Source organism: Nelumbo nucifera, chromosome 5 (assembly GCF_055504915.1).
Source record: "Nelumbo nucifera cultivar China Antique chromosome 5, China Antique-T2T, whole genome shotgun sequence".
In the NCBI taxonomy this organism is placed as follows: domain Eukaryota; kingdom Viridiplantae; phylum Streptophyta; class Magnoliopsida; order Proteales; family Nelumbonaceae; genus Nelumbo; species Nelumbo nucifera.
In genome coordinates, this window is record NC_142653.1 from 31,928,477 (window position 1) to 31,944,632 (window position 16,156).

The 16,156-nt window shown below is 39.8% G+C and overlaps 1 protein-coding gene, 1 non-coding gene and 1 pseudogene across 3 annotated transcripts; all 3 read right to left on the reverse strand.

Moving 5' to 3' along the window:
* Positions 1 to 6,411: 6,411 nt before the first annotated feature.
* On the reverse strand, positions 6,412 to 7,978 carry LOC104599980 (uncharacterized). Of its 2 annotated transcripts, XM_010262754.3 has the most exons (4): positions 7,743 to 7,972; positions 7,347 to 7,641; positions 7,052 to 7,216; positions 6,412 to 6,979 (listed from the first exon to the last, which is right to left on the reverse strand). In XM_010262754.3, the coding sequence occupies exons 1-4, from the start codon at positions 7,791 to 7,793 to the stop codon at positions 6,768 to 6,770; spliced, it is 723 nt and encodes a 240-aa protein (XP_010261056.1). In that variant the 5' UTR covers positions 7,794 to 7,972; the 3' UTR covers positions 6,412 to 6,767. The 2 variants fall into 2 exon arrangements, with proteins under 2 accessions (XP_010261056.1, XP_088745114.1); XM_088888988.1 differs by having other exon boundaries at positions 6,412 to 7,216; positions 7,743 to 7,978.
* Positions 6,665 to 6,736, reverse strand: TRNAQ-UUG (transfer RNA glutamine (anticodon UUG)). Its single transcript has one exon. It is a non-coding gene; the product is annotated as a tRNA-Gln (tRNA).
* Positions 7,979 to 12,111: 4,133 nt separating the features above from the next.
* LOC148791368 (plasma membrane ATPase-like) lies at positions 12,112 to 14,067 on the reverse strand (annotated as a pseudogene).
* Positions 14,068 to 16,156: the final 2,089 nt, after the last annotated feature.

The window sequence follows — 16,156 nt, forward strand, 5'->3', positions numbered from 1 at the left end:
TGCATGATTCGCTGACCCTGGCGAGGTGCATTTGGGATTGGAAAGCATCGACGTGGTCGTTGGGGTCAAATGACCCATCATACTTGTCCAAAGGTGGAAGCTTGATGTCTCTGGTCATGGGGACTGCCAGGAGTTCTAATGAGAGGGAGGAAGGAACTGAGAGAATCGGGGCAGCTTTTACCTCGTCCGAACTCGTCTCTTCCTTACCTCTGAGCTCGGGCAGGACACGGGTGGCAGTTCGACGACTTCGCCGGCGCCTTCGTTGTTGAGTGGACCTGGTACTGGCGCTATCCGGCCGGTCCTAACTGTCAACGACCTTGCCTCTGAACGGAGCTACAGGGGACCTGAAACGGAGAAGATGAGGAAGCTCCGGGGGGAACCCGGTGTGATTGCTCCGAAGCTCAAGTTAGAATTCTCTCAAAGGCAAGATAAAACCAGATGGCGCAAAGTTCACATACCTTGTTCTTGGGGGGTAGGGAGCCTTTTATAACCACCTCGCGCACTCACTCCTAAGCTTCTGTCAGGTCGGGTCTGACTCTCTGCGCTCCTGTCAGTTCGAGTGTCATCACCTCTACTGGGACAGAACCGCCACTGCTCTCTTTGTCGGAGCCGTCTCTGCAACTGGAGATGGTGGTGGCAAGTGGCCGTTGAAGTGCGGCTGTCAAGCGTTAGATCCGAAGTCAGTCAAGTGTGCCGCCCCGGGTACGGACTTCCTTGGTGTCAGGCGTGGTACGGTTGTTCAGTTTGGCGTCCTGGAGGCGAAGTGCTGGAGTGGTGAGCGAGGTGGTCTTGAGTTCGGATAGATGTGTGTCCCGAACTGCCATGGGTCAGGCCAGTTCGGGTTGTTGCCCTTTGTGTTTGTAAGGCTTGGAGCCTAAGGGAGAGCTCGAGCTCTTTGTGGGGAGTTCGGCCTCCTTGTAGGAAGTTCGGGCCCCTAGTGGGAATTCGGGCCCCTAGTAGGGAGTTTGGGCCCCTAGTAGGAGTTTGGGCCCCTAGTAGAGAGTTCGAGCTGCCGATTCCTCCCTTCATTGCTCGTGCTTTGGACACGCTATTGTGCCGAATTGTTACCTTTGCCACGTGTCGAATAATTATGAAGTCGGACCAAATCTTCCTTCATCAGTAAGATATATCTAGAAGAGTTATTTTGGCCCTGTCAATAGCGTCTGTATCAATACAAACAAGCTTGTCCAGAATGAACACAGATCGATGGCATCTACAGGCTACAGTTGGTCTCGCCAATTCATTCGAGATAAAAAAGACAAAACTTGGTTAGTAGAATCATATCAGAAGTAGGCGGCCATGATTAAGCTGGTATGTCATTAATTGGAGATCTCGTACGTACGTCGTCAAACCAGCTGGATTTATAAACACTACTACTAGTACTGAGTGGCCGGTGGGCGGTGGCGGTGGAGGGGTCGAGCCAACAACCGCCGCCCCAATGAAGAGCTTTGAATTCAACCCACATTTCCATTTCCATCTCCATAAGTTAAGCTCCCACTTCCCTGCAGTAATCGAGATTTCCCACTGTAGAGTAGTCTAGAAAACGCTTTCTCGTTACACACGATCGAGAAGAAGGCCGTAATTTCTGCAGAACAAACAATTATTTGCAGAATATTATATATCCTCCAACTGGGAACTGGCCCAGTTAGTACGTAATGTCAATGGATGTAGTAGTAGTAGTAATGGTGGTCATTGACCTGGGATTCGATCAAATGTTCCACACTTCCACTAGATGAAGAAAACAACATCCACAACCAGAGCAGAGTTTAGCCACTTGTCATTGTCATCTTCCTGCGTGGCCAAAAGAGTTGAATATTAAGAATTAAGAAAGCTGTGTTGCTCATATTGAAACTTTTGGATTATGTTTTAACTTTCACTTGAGCAGACATTTAATTTACAGGTATCCCTTTCAGATAATGAGCTTCTCCTATCTGTCATATTAATTTTGATCAGATCAGACCACAGGTGGCATATCCCGCCTATTCAGATTCTTCTTTTAATTTCTTTATTTTTTTATATAACTAGCCTTAGGGTTTATCCTTAGAATTTGGATGGCAGAAATGCTAGAACCACAATAGAAGAGGTCCCCCATTTGAGGATGTTCTAAGGGTTAATTAATTGATTGACGTTCTCTATTATTGAGGGGTGTTCTATGTAGAAGTCAAGATGGGTGAGCTGCCCATCTAGAAAGCAACAAGTAGGTTCTAGTTAGGGTGTGAAATGGGTACATGAAGGTCAGTGGTATACTGGTATGTATAGTCTTCCAGCATAAATAATGGGCACCTCATATGTTTTTATGTACTGGTGCAATTAAACAATAGTAAAATTATTCAAATAACTCCCTTCATTTTATTGATAATTAGTGTAAGAGCACGTGTTATTTACCTGTATAAGATTAGAGGATAAAAAAACATATAATTCTATATGTATTTCAATACTTAATTTTATAATCTACACAGAAATCAAAGCAAATATCTAATTTATATAATAATAGATAGATGTCTAAAACTTTTGTTTTTTGGACTTTTAGATACCCTCTATCAAAATTACTATTCAAACATGTGTATTTTTAATATACCCAAAATACTCATGAAGATGGTTGTTCTATAAATAAATAAGGTGCCACTTATGTATATATGAGGGACCCATTGAAGTGACGAATTGTTGAGCATTAGGACAATTGTTATGCATCAAATGGAAGGCCATGATTAATATTTATATTTTTGCAACTATTAAGACAGTCTGGAACCTTTGAAATGGTAGGTGAGATGCGGTTTGGGTTGGTTTCTCCTGACCTGTCGAGCAAGAGGGCTAGATCAGAGAAGATACCTGTTTAGGGAGCTGATTCTCCCTCCTCTAATGGTGGTCCGAGAGTGGAGTTGGGAGGTTAAAAGCTGGTTAGGGTTTCCCAAAGCTAGCACTGGTTAAGAACTTCAAGAAGAAAATGATTAAGTATATGTTTGGTTCCATTTATGTTTATTGAGTAAATATTTATTGACAGTGCTACATAGGCGCCTCATCAGCAAACGCCTCATTAATTGCATTTGTGTGTATCAAAGTTTGCAAAAGCAAACTTCGGTTTCTGTGTACCTCTCTCGTTTCAGGAAACTTCATTTTGGAGCTTCCTGAAATGGGTAGGCGTTTATTGATATTTTGCTGATGTGGTGCCTAATGGCACCTATGTGTCATAAACGCCCTCATTAAATGTCTTTCTTCATTTTACAATCACATAAGTACAAAATATTTACTGAATAAACGTAAACGAAACCAAACACCCTGTAAAACTGAGAATATATTGGGATGTTTTGATGTTTAAAAAGCGCTTGTTTATCATGGAGCCATTTTGGATTGTAGATCATAGACCTTTCTAAAATTCTTCTTTCTTTCTTTTTCTTTTTTGTTATTTTCTTGTGAATATATTTAAATATCTTTTTTATTAAAATCGCGACATATATATCCAAGTCTTGCACGGGGTTTTGAGATTGATGTTTCGAGTTTGGATCTACTCCTCACAAATTCCTCCTCACACCAACCTCACAGCATGTATCAGTTGTACATCAAGAACATCCCCTTTATTCATTGGAGATGTTCTCAATACATGGTGGGATGTGGCTGTGAGGTCATTATGAAGAGCAGATGCCAATTCTGATGTTTCATAGGTCCAACCTCCTCATTTGCATACCTACTGATGTTGGTGGGTAGTGTTGTGCATGTATATACTCTTACAATTAGATAACTTAGGGGATGTTTGGAACCATGGCCGTTTTTTAAAAAATGGTGCCACATCGGGTCCACATAGGCGTTTCAACAAACGTTCATGTATCTCATTATTTGGTTCAGCCGATTATTAAAAAATCAGTCATAGGCGTTTTTCAAAATTCGGCATTTCATGCATCGGTGAACTGTTTCCCCCAATGGTTGACTAATGTGTATCCTATGTGGTGCTTACCTATCAGCACATACATAAAAAATGGTGATGAAAATTACCTTACCAAACAGCATAGTGTTGCTCACTGCCTACGTGGCAGAAGCGTTTTTTTGTGAAAAACGGATCTTGGAAGCATGGGCGTTTTTTCTTGAAAATCGGTCCAAAAAAGCGCCCACACTTCCAAACACCATGTTAGTTTAATATTTGGATTTACACAAACCAATAGACAACTAAATCAATATTGCTTCCTTATTCTTATAATATATGAAGTGAATAAATTAATAAAAAATAAATTAAACAAAATTAGTTGTAATTTGTAAAGCAGTATTTTTTTTTTTGAGAGAGAGAACATGCTAGGGATTTTTTTTGTTGTTGTTGCATTAAAAATAGATAAGATGACATAAAGGAGATCGGATTCAGTCAATGCAAGTCAGTGCTCACACCATTCGAACAGCCTCTCCCAACCTTGCATTGGGAATATCTCCCCGTGAAATAAAGCATATAAGTATGGAGATATTTCCAATGCAAGGCTGTGAAGGGTGCTCGAATGAGTCTTGCACTGACTGAAACTGAACTTGACATAAAGTGTCTCAGGGTTATTTTTGTTAGGATCATTTACTCAGATTTACTTATACTTACATTGTAGTTTTTATTTTACTAAAGCACCCTCTATAATTTGCAACCTATTAACTTAATTGACCTTTCACTAAGAGGCATTTGTTTGCCATCTAAAAATGATAATATGATCACCTAAACTAAGTGAAAAATGTCTAAGGGCATGGGCCCATTATTATTTATTCCAAAATTAAGTATAACATTTTTTCATATAGAAAACAAATTGACAAAATAGAGTGGTTACTAGTGTCTTATTAGGGGAAAATAGTATTTTTATTTATATTTTCTTTTAATTAAATTTATTCAAATGAATGTTAAGTCAAAACTGTCATGTTCCATAATCATCTAATGGAAGGTTGGTTGAGTAGATCGATTGAAAACTAAATGGGCTGTTTTAATAAAACACAAACTATAGGATATGTTTTAATAAATTCATAAAACTATAGGCCGTGTTTTAGTAAATGGCCCTCTTTGTTACTTTTCACAAGACGATGAGGCAATGCAACGTAAGGGAAGTATATGGTTTACAAAACCTTGAGACCAGGGATTCCTTGAAATACCTAAAAATCAGGGTAAGTTTTAGGCATTGTCAATAAAGTGAGGGGAGGTTTTAGATAATTTCCTAAACAATACTGTTGCCTCTTCAACTTCAAGATCTTCGCTTTTCACTCACAATCGACCCTATAGAGCTTTCCCGTTTTCACCAGTGCTCATTGCAAAACCTGCACTTAACCTTACGTGATGAATGGAGGCCCACAGGTTCCTCTTCAAGGTACAGGTGTTTCCAATGTTAAAATCGGACCGGACTAGTTTCTGGGTTGAACAGCCCAACCATCTGGTTAAAATGGACAGTCTGTTCTAATAAAAAATAATAAAATAAAAAATGACCAAAAATCATTTTTCAGGTTGACTATTCGACCACCCAGATCAGTGATTCATTGACTAAGTTGACAGTTTTTGACCAATAAAACAGTTTTGGCTGAAATGGGTGACCAGTTCCTGGTTTTTTTGGTCCAACTGTCCGGTCCAGTCCGATTTTAAAAACCATGGTGAGGCAAATCAAGATTTATTCATCACATAGCACACCTCACACCGAGCTCACAACCTCATCCCACCATATATTGGGAACATCTCCCCATGAAAAACAACATAAAGTACGGGAGATGTTACTGATGTGTAGCTGGGAAGTGTTGTGAGGTTGGTGTGAGTTGCATCTGTATAGAGCAGATCCGGACTGCTATGAGGTTGGTATGAGTATGGTTTTAAAAAACGATTCAGAAATGGAATTGTTCTGACCATCGGTTTTTGGGTCAACAGCTCGACCATCTAGTTCAAACAGACAGCCCATTCTAACAAAATAATTAAAAATAAAAAACAGCCAAAACAGTTGAATGGATCAACCGATCAACCGACCATTGACTGATTCAATGGTTTTTAATCAGGGACCAAATTTGGAGTAAAATAGAACCAGTTGCCTGGACGGTTGTTCCCAGGCCAAATGATCCAACCGTCCGGATCAACGGCTGTTCAAAAACCATGGGTATTAGGAACGCTCTTTGAAATGCAAACCCAGATTCACCTTGGGCGCCAATAAAGTTGAATGGGATTGCCTCATAATGTTCGTTACGGCATTGCTAAATTATAAACTAATGGAACCAGAATATGAATTGCAGTCGAAGTTGTAGATGAGCAAAATTTCCTGATCCTACAAACAGCCATTCGATGGTATTGTATCATTTGAGAAGAGGTAGAAGAATTCTGGTAAACAACAGGTCTCTAGTTTTCTTCATTCTGCACACATGGTGATGGCGAGGAATCATAACACCACACGACACTACGAGACATAAAGGACTAAAACAGTTGCGTAATCAGTTTATCCAATCCAACCCATTAATTATATTAGAAGTCTGGGCCCAAGCCCAAAGCCCAATCTGAACATAAAAAGTGCTATCAATTCGGGATTCGGGAATTAATCACTGTACTTGAAGTGATCTCTATAAAATGCAGTCATGACAAACACCCCTCTGAGGGCTGTTTGGTTGGTGGATTTTTGAGTTTTCAAGATTCAAGTGGTGAGATGTGGATTGTGGACCAAAAAAGAATTGATGGATAGAAAAGGGAAGGTCCTACCGGGAGTCGAACCCAGGTCGCTGGATTCAAAGTCCAGAGTGCTAACCACTACACCATAGAACCGATTGTTGTGAAACATCAACACCAAACAATTTTATGTGAAATCAGGATGAACTTCATCTTCAACCCTTTCGCCATTGAACTCGTTCTCCAAACCAGCATGGCTCCATGGATTCAGATCAACTAGGGGCTCCCTCTCCCGTCCGAATAAAATCCCATTGTCACTCTCTTCTTCTGTTAAGTAACAGCTCCATTTGGATTCTCTTCCTGTTGCCAGTTGCCTTTTCCCTTTCTCGTCCTCGTCGTCTGTCAAAATTTTACTGTAAATGAACATGAGAGAGAGAGCACGCGCAAAAATAAGAAAGATTTCAAAAGCACCTCGATGAGGGAATTTGGGCTTTGTGTTTGTATTTGAAAAAACAGGCTTCAGAGGTTTGCTTCCTTGAATAGTATGAAATTCACCAGGGTAAGTCTTCTTCAGTTTTGGTTTCTTCAAGTGCTCTTCTGGGAGTTCCGTCACAATCTTCGGTTCAAAAGCATTCCCTGTACAGAACCGGGAAAAAAAAGACGAAGAACAAAATTAAGAAATACCTAAAACGTTTAGAAGCAAGACACCTGAAATTACGAATTAGGTATAGGACTTTGGTCGGGAATCACATTACGAAGAACTAACCATCTAGTTCTTCTTTGGCATCAGCATCGTCCTCGGTGTCCAAGTACTCGGTCCAATCGTTTCTTCTCTTTCGGCTGCAGCTGCTATTGCTCGAATTAGGGTCGTCGATCTCCTCCAATGTCTGAATTAGGCTTTCGTCTCTGTTTTCGATAAATTGGCGAGACATGTTGAACCCTTGGACGAATTTGCGGATGTCCTTGGCAGCGTATCCCCGAGCAAAGACCTTCCATACGGACTGCTTCTGGTTGCAGATCACGCAGTTCCATTTGTTGCTGCTCTTCTTCTGCTGCTTCACCTGTTCCCGCAGTAAACAAAGAATGAAAGCGTTCGTTAAGACCAGAACGATGGAGAGATAGAGAAAGATACAGAGATGGGAGGGGAGAGAGAGGGATTTGCCTGCATAGTTGAGCACTGACAACACTGGACGGCAATGAAGATCGTCGACATTGCTGAGCGTGGTAGCAAGATTCCTGAGTTGGGCCTCTTCGAATTCGAAGTTAAACCCGATTTAAAACAGAAGAGATGAAGAGGAACTGAGGAAGCCGGGAAGGCGAATTCAGGGTCTAAGATTAGTTTGGCTTTTCGCTGTATTTGAATTTTTGGCGGCAAGTAGGCTTGGCGTTTAGAACCAGAGGCCATTGGATCAGTGCTTTTGATAAACCTACAATTTAAATTACAGATTAATACGAAATTACCCCCTCTGACCTTTTATTTGCGACAAAGACCTTCTAAAATTTCAGATTTCAATAAATACCTCCTCATGATGTTTATATTTTAATTTAATTGATTGAAACTTGAAAGTGCCCCTCGCCCAAGAAATTTGTGCTCATTTGAAGGTCTGATATTTCATATTTATTATTCATTGTTTTGGATTTTACCTCTTTTATTATATCCTTAAGACTAATGCCAAATGATTCTTTGATCTTGCAATTAAGTTGTATTATTGAATCATATGATTGTATTTTCATTGTAATCAAAATTATCAAAATGAAATCCAGTCATGTATCCTAGTAAATTTTCTTAGCAAGCAAACACTTGAAAATAAATTTTCTAGAATAATTTATCTCAGCAACTAAATTTAGGATGCCAAAATTTTATTTCCCACCCCTTCTTTCTCGGAAACCAAATGGACCACAAGCTCGATATGACTTTTCTGTTGAGCTATAGCTGGTTCGACAGGTTTGAAACACTCCATATAAAGCTACTTAAAGTGGTTGAAGCCGACAACCCTAAAAAATGGCTAACAAACAGTTGATTTGGGCTCTCTAGATTTTTCACCAAACATATCTTATATGATGTCCATGTGAGACCCACCTCACTAAGAGTGTCAATGGACCAGTTTTGGGTTGGACTCTATTCAAATCAAAATCAAATTCGACCGATTGGATGGACCAACAAGGCATGTTGAATCGGATCAGCGCAAACTTAATGGTCCAAAGTGTTTATTAGATTGGATTGGACCTGGTCCATCCCCAATGAAATTATATTGGATTGAGCCAATATGTGGTCCATTGATAGAAAATAAAAATATACGTGTTAATGGAGAAGATTCGGGTTAGAATCAATCTAAATTAAAACAAATTTGAACAGATTGGAAGATTCAGATATTAAATTGGACCGATCCAAAATATTCATTGGATTGGATTGGACATGGTCCATTTATGATGGACTGCACTGGATAGGATTGGACCAAATCCAATCCAATTGACACCCCTAGACATCAGGAAGCTATAAAGTTGTAACAATTCAGTCCTCTCAAATGGACACTTAAGGGCTTCTCCAAAGCACTTTGACCAGCATTTTAGCACACCTACCATTTGGGAGGGCTGAAGCTTTGATTGAGTTGTGTTGAGATAACTTTATAAAAAAGTCAATTTCTTAGCTTTGTTAAAGTGTACTAGGCTTTTTTTTGTGTTTTCACCAAACATAGCTTCGAGGCTCTCTATGTAGGGCCCAACTTGTAAAGCCATAAGCCATTGCATGAAATCCCTCAAAATGAGCACTAAAACTGAGTAATTTATTTTGTACATCCCTCACATTTTTTAACAAATATTTAAACTTCCCTTGAATTTTGAACTCTCAAAAAACCTCCTTTAAACTTCTGCGAGTGTGTCTCGCCTTTTCTCTCTTTTCTTCATAGCCTTCTTCCGCAAGTGTTTTTCTCATCGCTCTTCTCTCTTTCCTGATAACCCAACCCTTTTCTTGCTATAATCACCTTCTTTTCCCCTTCATGTCGTAACCTTTTTCCATGCCCTCCCAAACCGAAATCTTCCCCCTAGCAATATTATAGCAAGAAATTGACTTGCTATAATCAAGCTTACACAACTTCTTGCTATAATCACCTTCTTGTTAAACCCATTCTACAATGGCTAATGCAACCAAGTTGTGTAAGCTTGGTTTGTTCGCTCGTGTGCTGGCGAATCGTCCCTTGAATGTAGTAGGGGTTGTAGAGTGCATTAGAAATTTGTGGAATGCTCCAAAAGGTTATGAAGTAAACCCCATTGGAAGAAACATTTTTGGATAGCCTTCAATAGAGAATTAGATCTTGAAAATTTCCTAGAGAAAGGATCCTGGCTAATCAAAGACTACCCGCTCCTTATTCAGAAATGGTCCCCAAGAGTAAACCCAAAGAAAGCTGGTGATAGATACATGGGAAATCTGGATAAGGGTGCTAAACTTTCCAATGGAAGGAATGACATCAGAAAATGCTCTCACTACAAAACTGCCGCTAAAAGTCTCTAAAACTGCCGGTAAAACCTTTACCGGCAGTCACCAAATTGCCCCTAAAAAATGTGTCGGAAAAAGTTATAGCGGCAGTTTTGCTAGCTGCCGGTAAAAGTCAAAAACTTCCGCTAGAAACAGGCTTTTAGTGGCAGTTAGAAAACTGCATTGCTGCTAAATGAGTTTACCGATTGCCGCTATAGTTTGGTGCATATGTTTTTTAGTGGCAGTCAATTTACCTTTAGCGGCAGTAGCGACTGCCGCTATAGAGCCTACCCTAAACAATTGCAAATAATATTTTAATTTACTTTTTCACCAGCTAAAATAACCTGAAATTTTTTCCAAAATCCAAATAACATGAAATTGCTTTTAATTATTAAATAAAGTTATAATTTGTTTCAAATAAACTATTTTCCCTTCATTTATGCAAATTAAAATTTAATACAAAAGGTCAAAACATCAATTACAAATAAAATATAAATGTACATTCACCATTCAAAATATTTTAGCCACAAACACATTTCAAATTGATAAACCCCTTGATACAAATTTCATCATCCATGTTTTTGAAAGACCACCCCTGCTTCTACCTGAGGTGATGTAGACACGAAAGTTGCATATGCAAACAAATCAACATCTTCTATGTTACTGCTATTAACAGTATTTGTTTTTGTTTCTGTTGGAATAGAAGTTGGTGCATTTGTGAGGTCGATTAAACTTTCACCAAACAAATCCACCTTCTTAACACTTGCAGCAACTAACCCTATCACATGAAACAATTAAGTGCCTCATAACACCAAAATTATGTATATCATAAAAAACATATGTATATGGAACCATGAATTTTGCAAATGTGTACACAAAACTTGCCAATAACCTGACTTGCTTGTTTATATACTAATGGTGCGCAATCCGGCCGGTCTTAGCTGTCAACGACCTTGCCTCTGAACTGAGTAGCAGGGAACCTGAAACGGAGAAGATGAGGAAGCTCCGGGGGGAACCCGGTGTAAAGGCTCCGAAGCTCAAGTTAGAATCCTTCAAAGGCAAGATAAAACCAGATAGTGCAAAGTTTGCATACCATGTTCTTGGGGGGTAGAGAGCCTTTTATAACCACCTCGCGCACTCACTCCTATGCTTCTGTTAGGTCGGGTATGATTACTTACGTGCTTCTACCAGTTCGGGTGTCATCACCTCTGCTGGGGCAGAACCGCCACTACTCTTTTTGTCGGAGCCGTCTTTGTAACTGGAGGTGACGGTGGCAGGTGGCCATTGAAGTGCGGCTGTCAAGCATCAGATCCCAAGTCAGTCAGGTGCGCCGCTCCTGGATACGGACTCCTTCGGTGTCAAGTACGGTGTGGTTTGTCTAGTTCAGTGTTCTGGAGGCGAAGTGCTGGAGCGGTGTGCGAGGCAAAGTCTTGAGTTCGGATAGGGGAGTGACCCGAACTGCCATGAGGCGGGCCAGTTCGGGTCACTGCTTTGTGTGGCTCGGGGTCAAAGGGAGAGTTCGGGCTCCTCGTAGGGAGTTCGATCTCTTAGTAGGGAGTTCGAGCTCTTAGTAGGGAGGTCGGGCTCCTCGTAGGGAGTTCAAGCTCCTCGAAGGGAGTTCGGTCTCCTCGAGGGGAGTTTGGACTGCTGGTTTCTTCCCTTTGGTGTTTGCACCCTGGGTACGTTGCTTTAAGTGCCGAGCTACTTGTTTTTTGCCACGTGGCGTGATTGCGAGGTAGGGCCAAATCTTCCTTCATCATATACAAATTGACTTGACATACAAATAACATAGGTAAGCTTTTTAAAGGAGAACCTGAATGACAGAGACATTCATAGCAAACCAACCCCTGTGTATACAACAAACATTTTAATACGCTATTTACATTAACTCAATAATAATTGCAAACTGAGGGGAAATGAAAAAGAGAAAACAGCTTGAAGCCAAAACTCATTACAAAAACTAGCACTTACCCATTATCAACAATATACATAGTACCGAATTTTATAGGAAACCTAAATTCTAAAGTCCTAGAAGGCAATAACTAGATATAGATACATATCAGTTCAACCTTTGTCGTCTAGTTGCATGGAACATTCCAATATCCCCATATGATGCCCTTGGAACACTATAAAGCCACATTACTCCAACCTAACCCCAACCCCAACCAATTCCCTTTATCCTTGAGAAACCCCAATTAGCATAGACTGCAATCAAAGTTGCCACTTGACAATAACCATCTAATTAACAACAGGGTGGAGCAAATAATATTTTTCTTTTTCTTTTCTTACTTTCCTTCTATTTGGTGTAAAATGAAAATCAAAATCCACACATCAAAAAATAAGCATTGAACCCATTCAAAGGTGAAACAAATCAGAGAGATGAGTAGCAAAATAACCAACTTCAAGATAATTAAATGGTTGGAGTTGGACCGAACAATTGAACCACTTTAGTCCTTTGAATGAGCAACATGTGGCAAATTATAGGGCTCCAAAATACATCTACACTGAAAGTCAAACTTAACCTAACATTTTGTCCCTTTATTGGGTATTGGTTAGTCCTTGTGAAGGAATTAGAAAATAATATTAATAAAAAAGTACAGTTTTATAGTTATGGGGTTGGATTCAGCCAACTTAGTCCATGAACCAATTAAGAAATCAATAAAGCTTAACCAACCGTGGGTGCTCTATTGCATGTAATGTGGTGGAGAGGGGTAAATTTATTGGTCTGTGGAAAAAAAGAAAGACAAAATAAATAACACACATTCTTACCAGTTGAGCAATTATGAAGGCACTCACTAGGAGCAATACAGGACATTCAACATATGACCAGCTGCGTGACCGAATGACAAAAATAAGGGCCTGGCTAATGATACTCACTTGCAAGTATAATGCAGCCAACTGCTCATGAGGACTCTTCCTCAATAATCTTACATTGAATTTGTCCTGTATGATATAGACCATAACAAAATTAAAATCTAAATTGTCTTCATAAAAGAAAAGTTTAGTTATAATATTTGCTCCTAAGGAAACAACAACAAACTTCTTACCGAGAAAAAGTCAATATCATGCATAGCCTAGAAGAATAACACTGTCATCAATGCTAGTGTCAGTATGAAATACAAATGCCTTTTTTTTTTTAATCGTAAGCATGAATGACTTTTTTCTCTAAGGCTACTTACCACAATACCAATTGTGATTGAAACTACATATATCTGAAAAAGTGGAAAAAGGGAATCAAATTTGGTTATTGTTAGCAAACTAAAGTTTGGTGATCTCAAGGAAAAGGGGGAGAGGGAAGGAGGGATGACTAGGACTAACAGTGAAATTCTTCATTGTTTGGAAAATAGCTCTACTGGTGAGCACAACACTGATTATAACACTCAGCCCAGGTTCTGTGAGAACTATATCAGAAGCATTTATACCAGTAAAAATTACATCAGCAACATTAATTCCAATACTAGCCTTCTTCAGTGTAGGAGCATCATTCACTCCATCTCTAGTCATTCCACAAATATGTTTCTTCTCCTGTAACTTCCTTACAATTTCATATTTATGCTTTGCAACAGAAAAAAAAATGACAGTTTAGATGATAAAAGCAAAAGAATGAAAATGCATTCTTGCATGATCAGGATAAGAGAAAGGAATAACTTGGAAATACTCCTACAAATCCATCAGCCTTCTCAATCAATTCATCTACAGGAAGTTCTACATCTATCCCTTGTTATCGGTGCTCGGCCTTAGGCCTCAATCCGTTCTTCCCGCTGTGAGGCGGAAGCTAAGTTTCATAAACCCTTTTCTCAGTTGGGAGAAAAAAGAAAAACAATGTTATAATATAGTGAATCAAAGAAAGGTTGTCAGTCTAGAATGAATGCTAGGTAGTGGAAACTGGAAAGCAAAGTGGGATGAATAATGGCTCTGTAGTCCGTTTTTGATGAGGGAACTATCAAAAGCAAGTTCAAGAAGGCAGGAATTGACACTCAGTTTATACCCCTCATTTGGAAGTACAAACCTCCATTGTGACGATGATATATTGCATCCTACCTCTCTCAATCATGTACGATAAATAATCTTCTCCTTGTTTGTTACTTTGTTTTGCAGATACGTTCAGAACCCTAATCATGAATTGGATGAAGTTCCTTCGTTGTCGTTAGCTGCTTACCCTTTGCTTTATTTTAAGCTCAGATCCTCCACTTCGACCATCAATTCTATCGTCAAATTACCAAAACAAATAGATGGAACAATATAAGCCACTACCAAACCAAATACAAAAAATTCTGAGTTGGAGAATTACCTTCGTCTATACGAGTGAAACATGATTGGGGCAGCTGAAACCCACGTTTTTGACACTACTATCACTGATTGTGTTGTCCGGTTGGATAGCACAAGAATTTGATAAAAAACAGATTGGGTTAGGTCAATCGCAGAGAAAGAGAGAGAGAGGTGGCAGAGAGAGAGAGAAAGGTGTTATCCTTACTCAGGTGCCATTTGTTAACACTAGCGCCACAGATTACCGTCAGGAGAGAAGTTGGTGGAGCTCCAACTGAAAGAGGGAGAGAAATAGAGAGGGCGAGGAAGTGAAAAAAGGGGAAGAGGAAGATGAGGAGCATATTTTCTTCTGACGCTTTAGTTGTAGTGACTGTCAAAATATTTTATAGCAGCGGTTTTAATTGATTGCCGCTACAAACTATTATTTTTAGCGGCAGCCCCCTTTCATCCCTTTATAAAACTGCTGCTATATATTGTTTTTTTTTTTTATAGTGTCTACTCCTTGGGAGCCAGGTGGGAGAAGTAATTGACTCAAGCGCAAAAGATGTGAGAAAAGGTAAGCTTATGTGTTGGGGTAAGCCTTTTCACATTAAAGTAAAGTTATCCATTTTCAAACCCCTTGTTAGAGAAGTTAAAGAGTTGAATCAAGATGGGAGTTTTGACCGGTTCCCTGTGTAGTATGAAAAGCTCCCAATTTTCTGCTACAAGTGTGGAATACTAGGTCATAGTGAGAAAAGTTGCCAATCAATTTCTAAAGCGGATATGATGGAGGATTTAATTGAATGTATGGCCTTACAAGCTTTTAACCATGGTGGTGGCCAAGGTTCAAAGGATCGACACATATTGGCTCGTATCGGCTGATAAGTATCGTTCTAGGACCCCTCCGATATGCTCCTACAGTGGGTGTATTAGGGGTCTAACCAGTTCAGGGGGTGGAGAAGCCCTAAACCGCCCTTGAACCGGTTGTGGAAAAATAAAAAAAAAAAACACAACAAAAAGCATTATTGATTCGCTCGATACGCCGGTAGAGTCGATATTTTGAACCTTGGTGGTGGCCATGCTGGGTTTGGGCCCTGGATGTGAGCGAGCTTAGTTCAATGTTCCTATTATCATCTAGAGAGACATTCCAAAGCAAGATCAAAGACGTGAATCCCCTCAAGATCCCTCAGATCAACCCCTTGTTGCGAAAATGGTTAACGAGGCCTCTAAGGACTCTCCTCATATTCCCATGGAAAAACAAAGCAAAAAGGAGACCTATCTGAGTTCTCATGCAAAAGGAACGAAGATCCAAATTGAAGCTCTTGCTAGAAGTTGTAGGTTGTACCTCATCGATCGGAACCATCTATGATAGTCCCATCGTCGAGAATTCGGTAGATCTAGTTCTTTCATCGGTCATCAAAAAAGATCGAATTCTACAGAGTCCTAAGATTCTTACATAATGGTAGTCTCGTAGCTGAAAGCCTTGCAGCCAAAGCATTTCCTTTTCAATGAGTTTAAGCCCTGTAACAAGAAAAAGGCTAAACCTTGATTATCCTCAGATGGATCTGGCCTCTATGAAAGCAGCCTCGATACACATGGTATCGAAAAGAGCAACTAGCTAATGTCCTAGAAGAGACCTCCTCTTTTCTTCCTAAAGACAATCCTTCACAAATGGGCCCAATGAAAGGGGATGAACCGTTGGTTAAACCACAGATGGACAAAAAAAAAAGAAGGCGAGTGGCTATTATGAATGAAAACCAAGACCCCAACAATCCCTTAAGTAAAAAATATAAACAAATCCTAGAGTGGGATCCTAAAGATGAACTTGTAAAGATGGATGAGGATAGCTTAAGGGATTT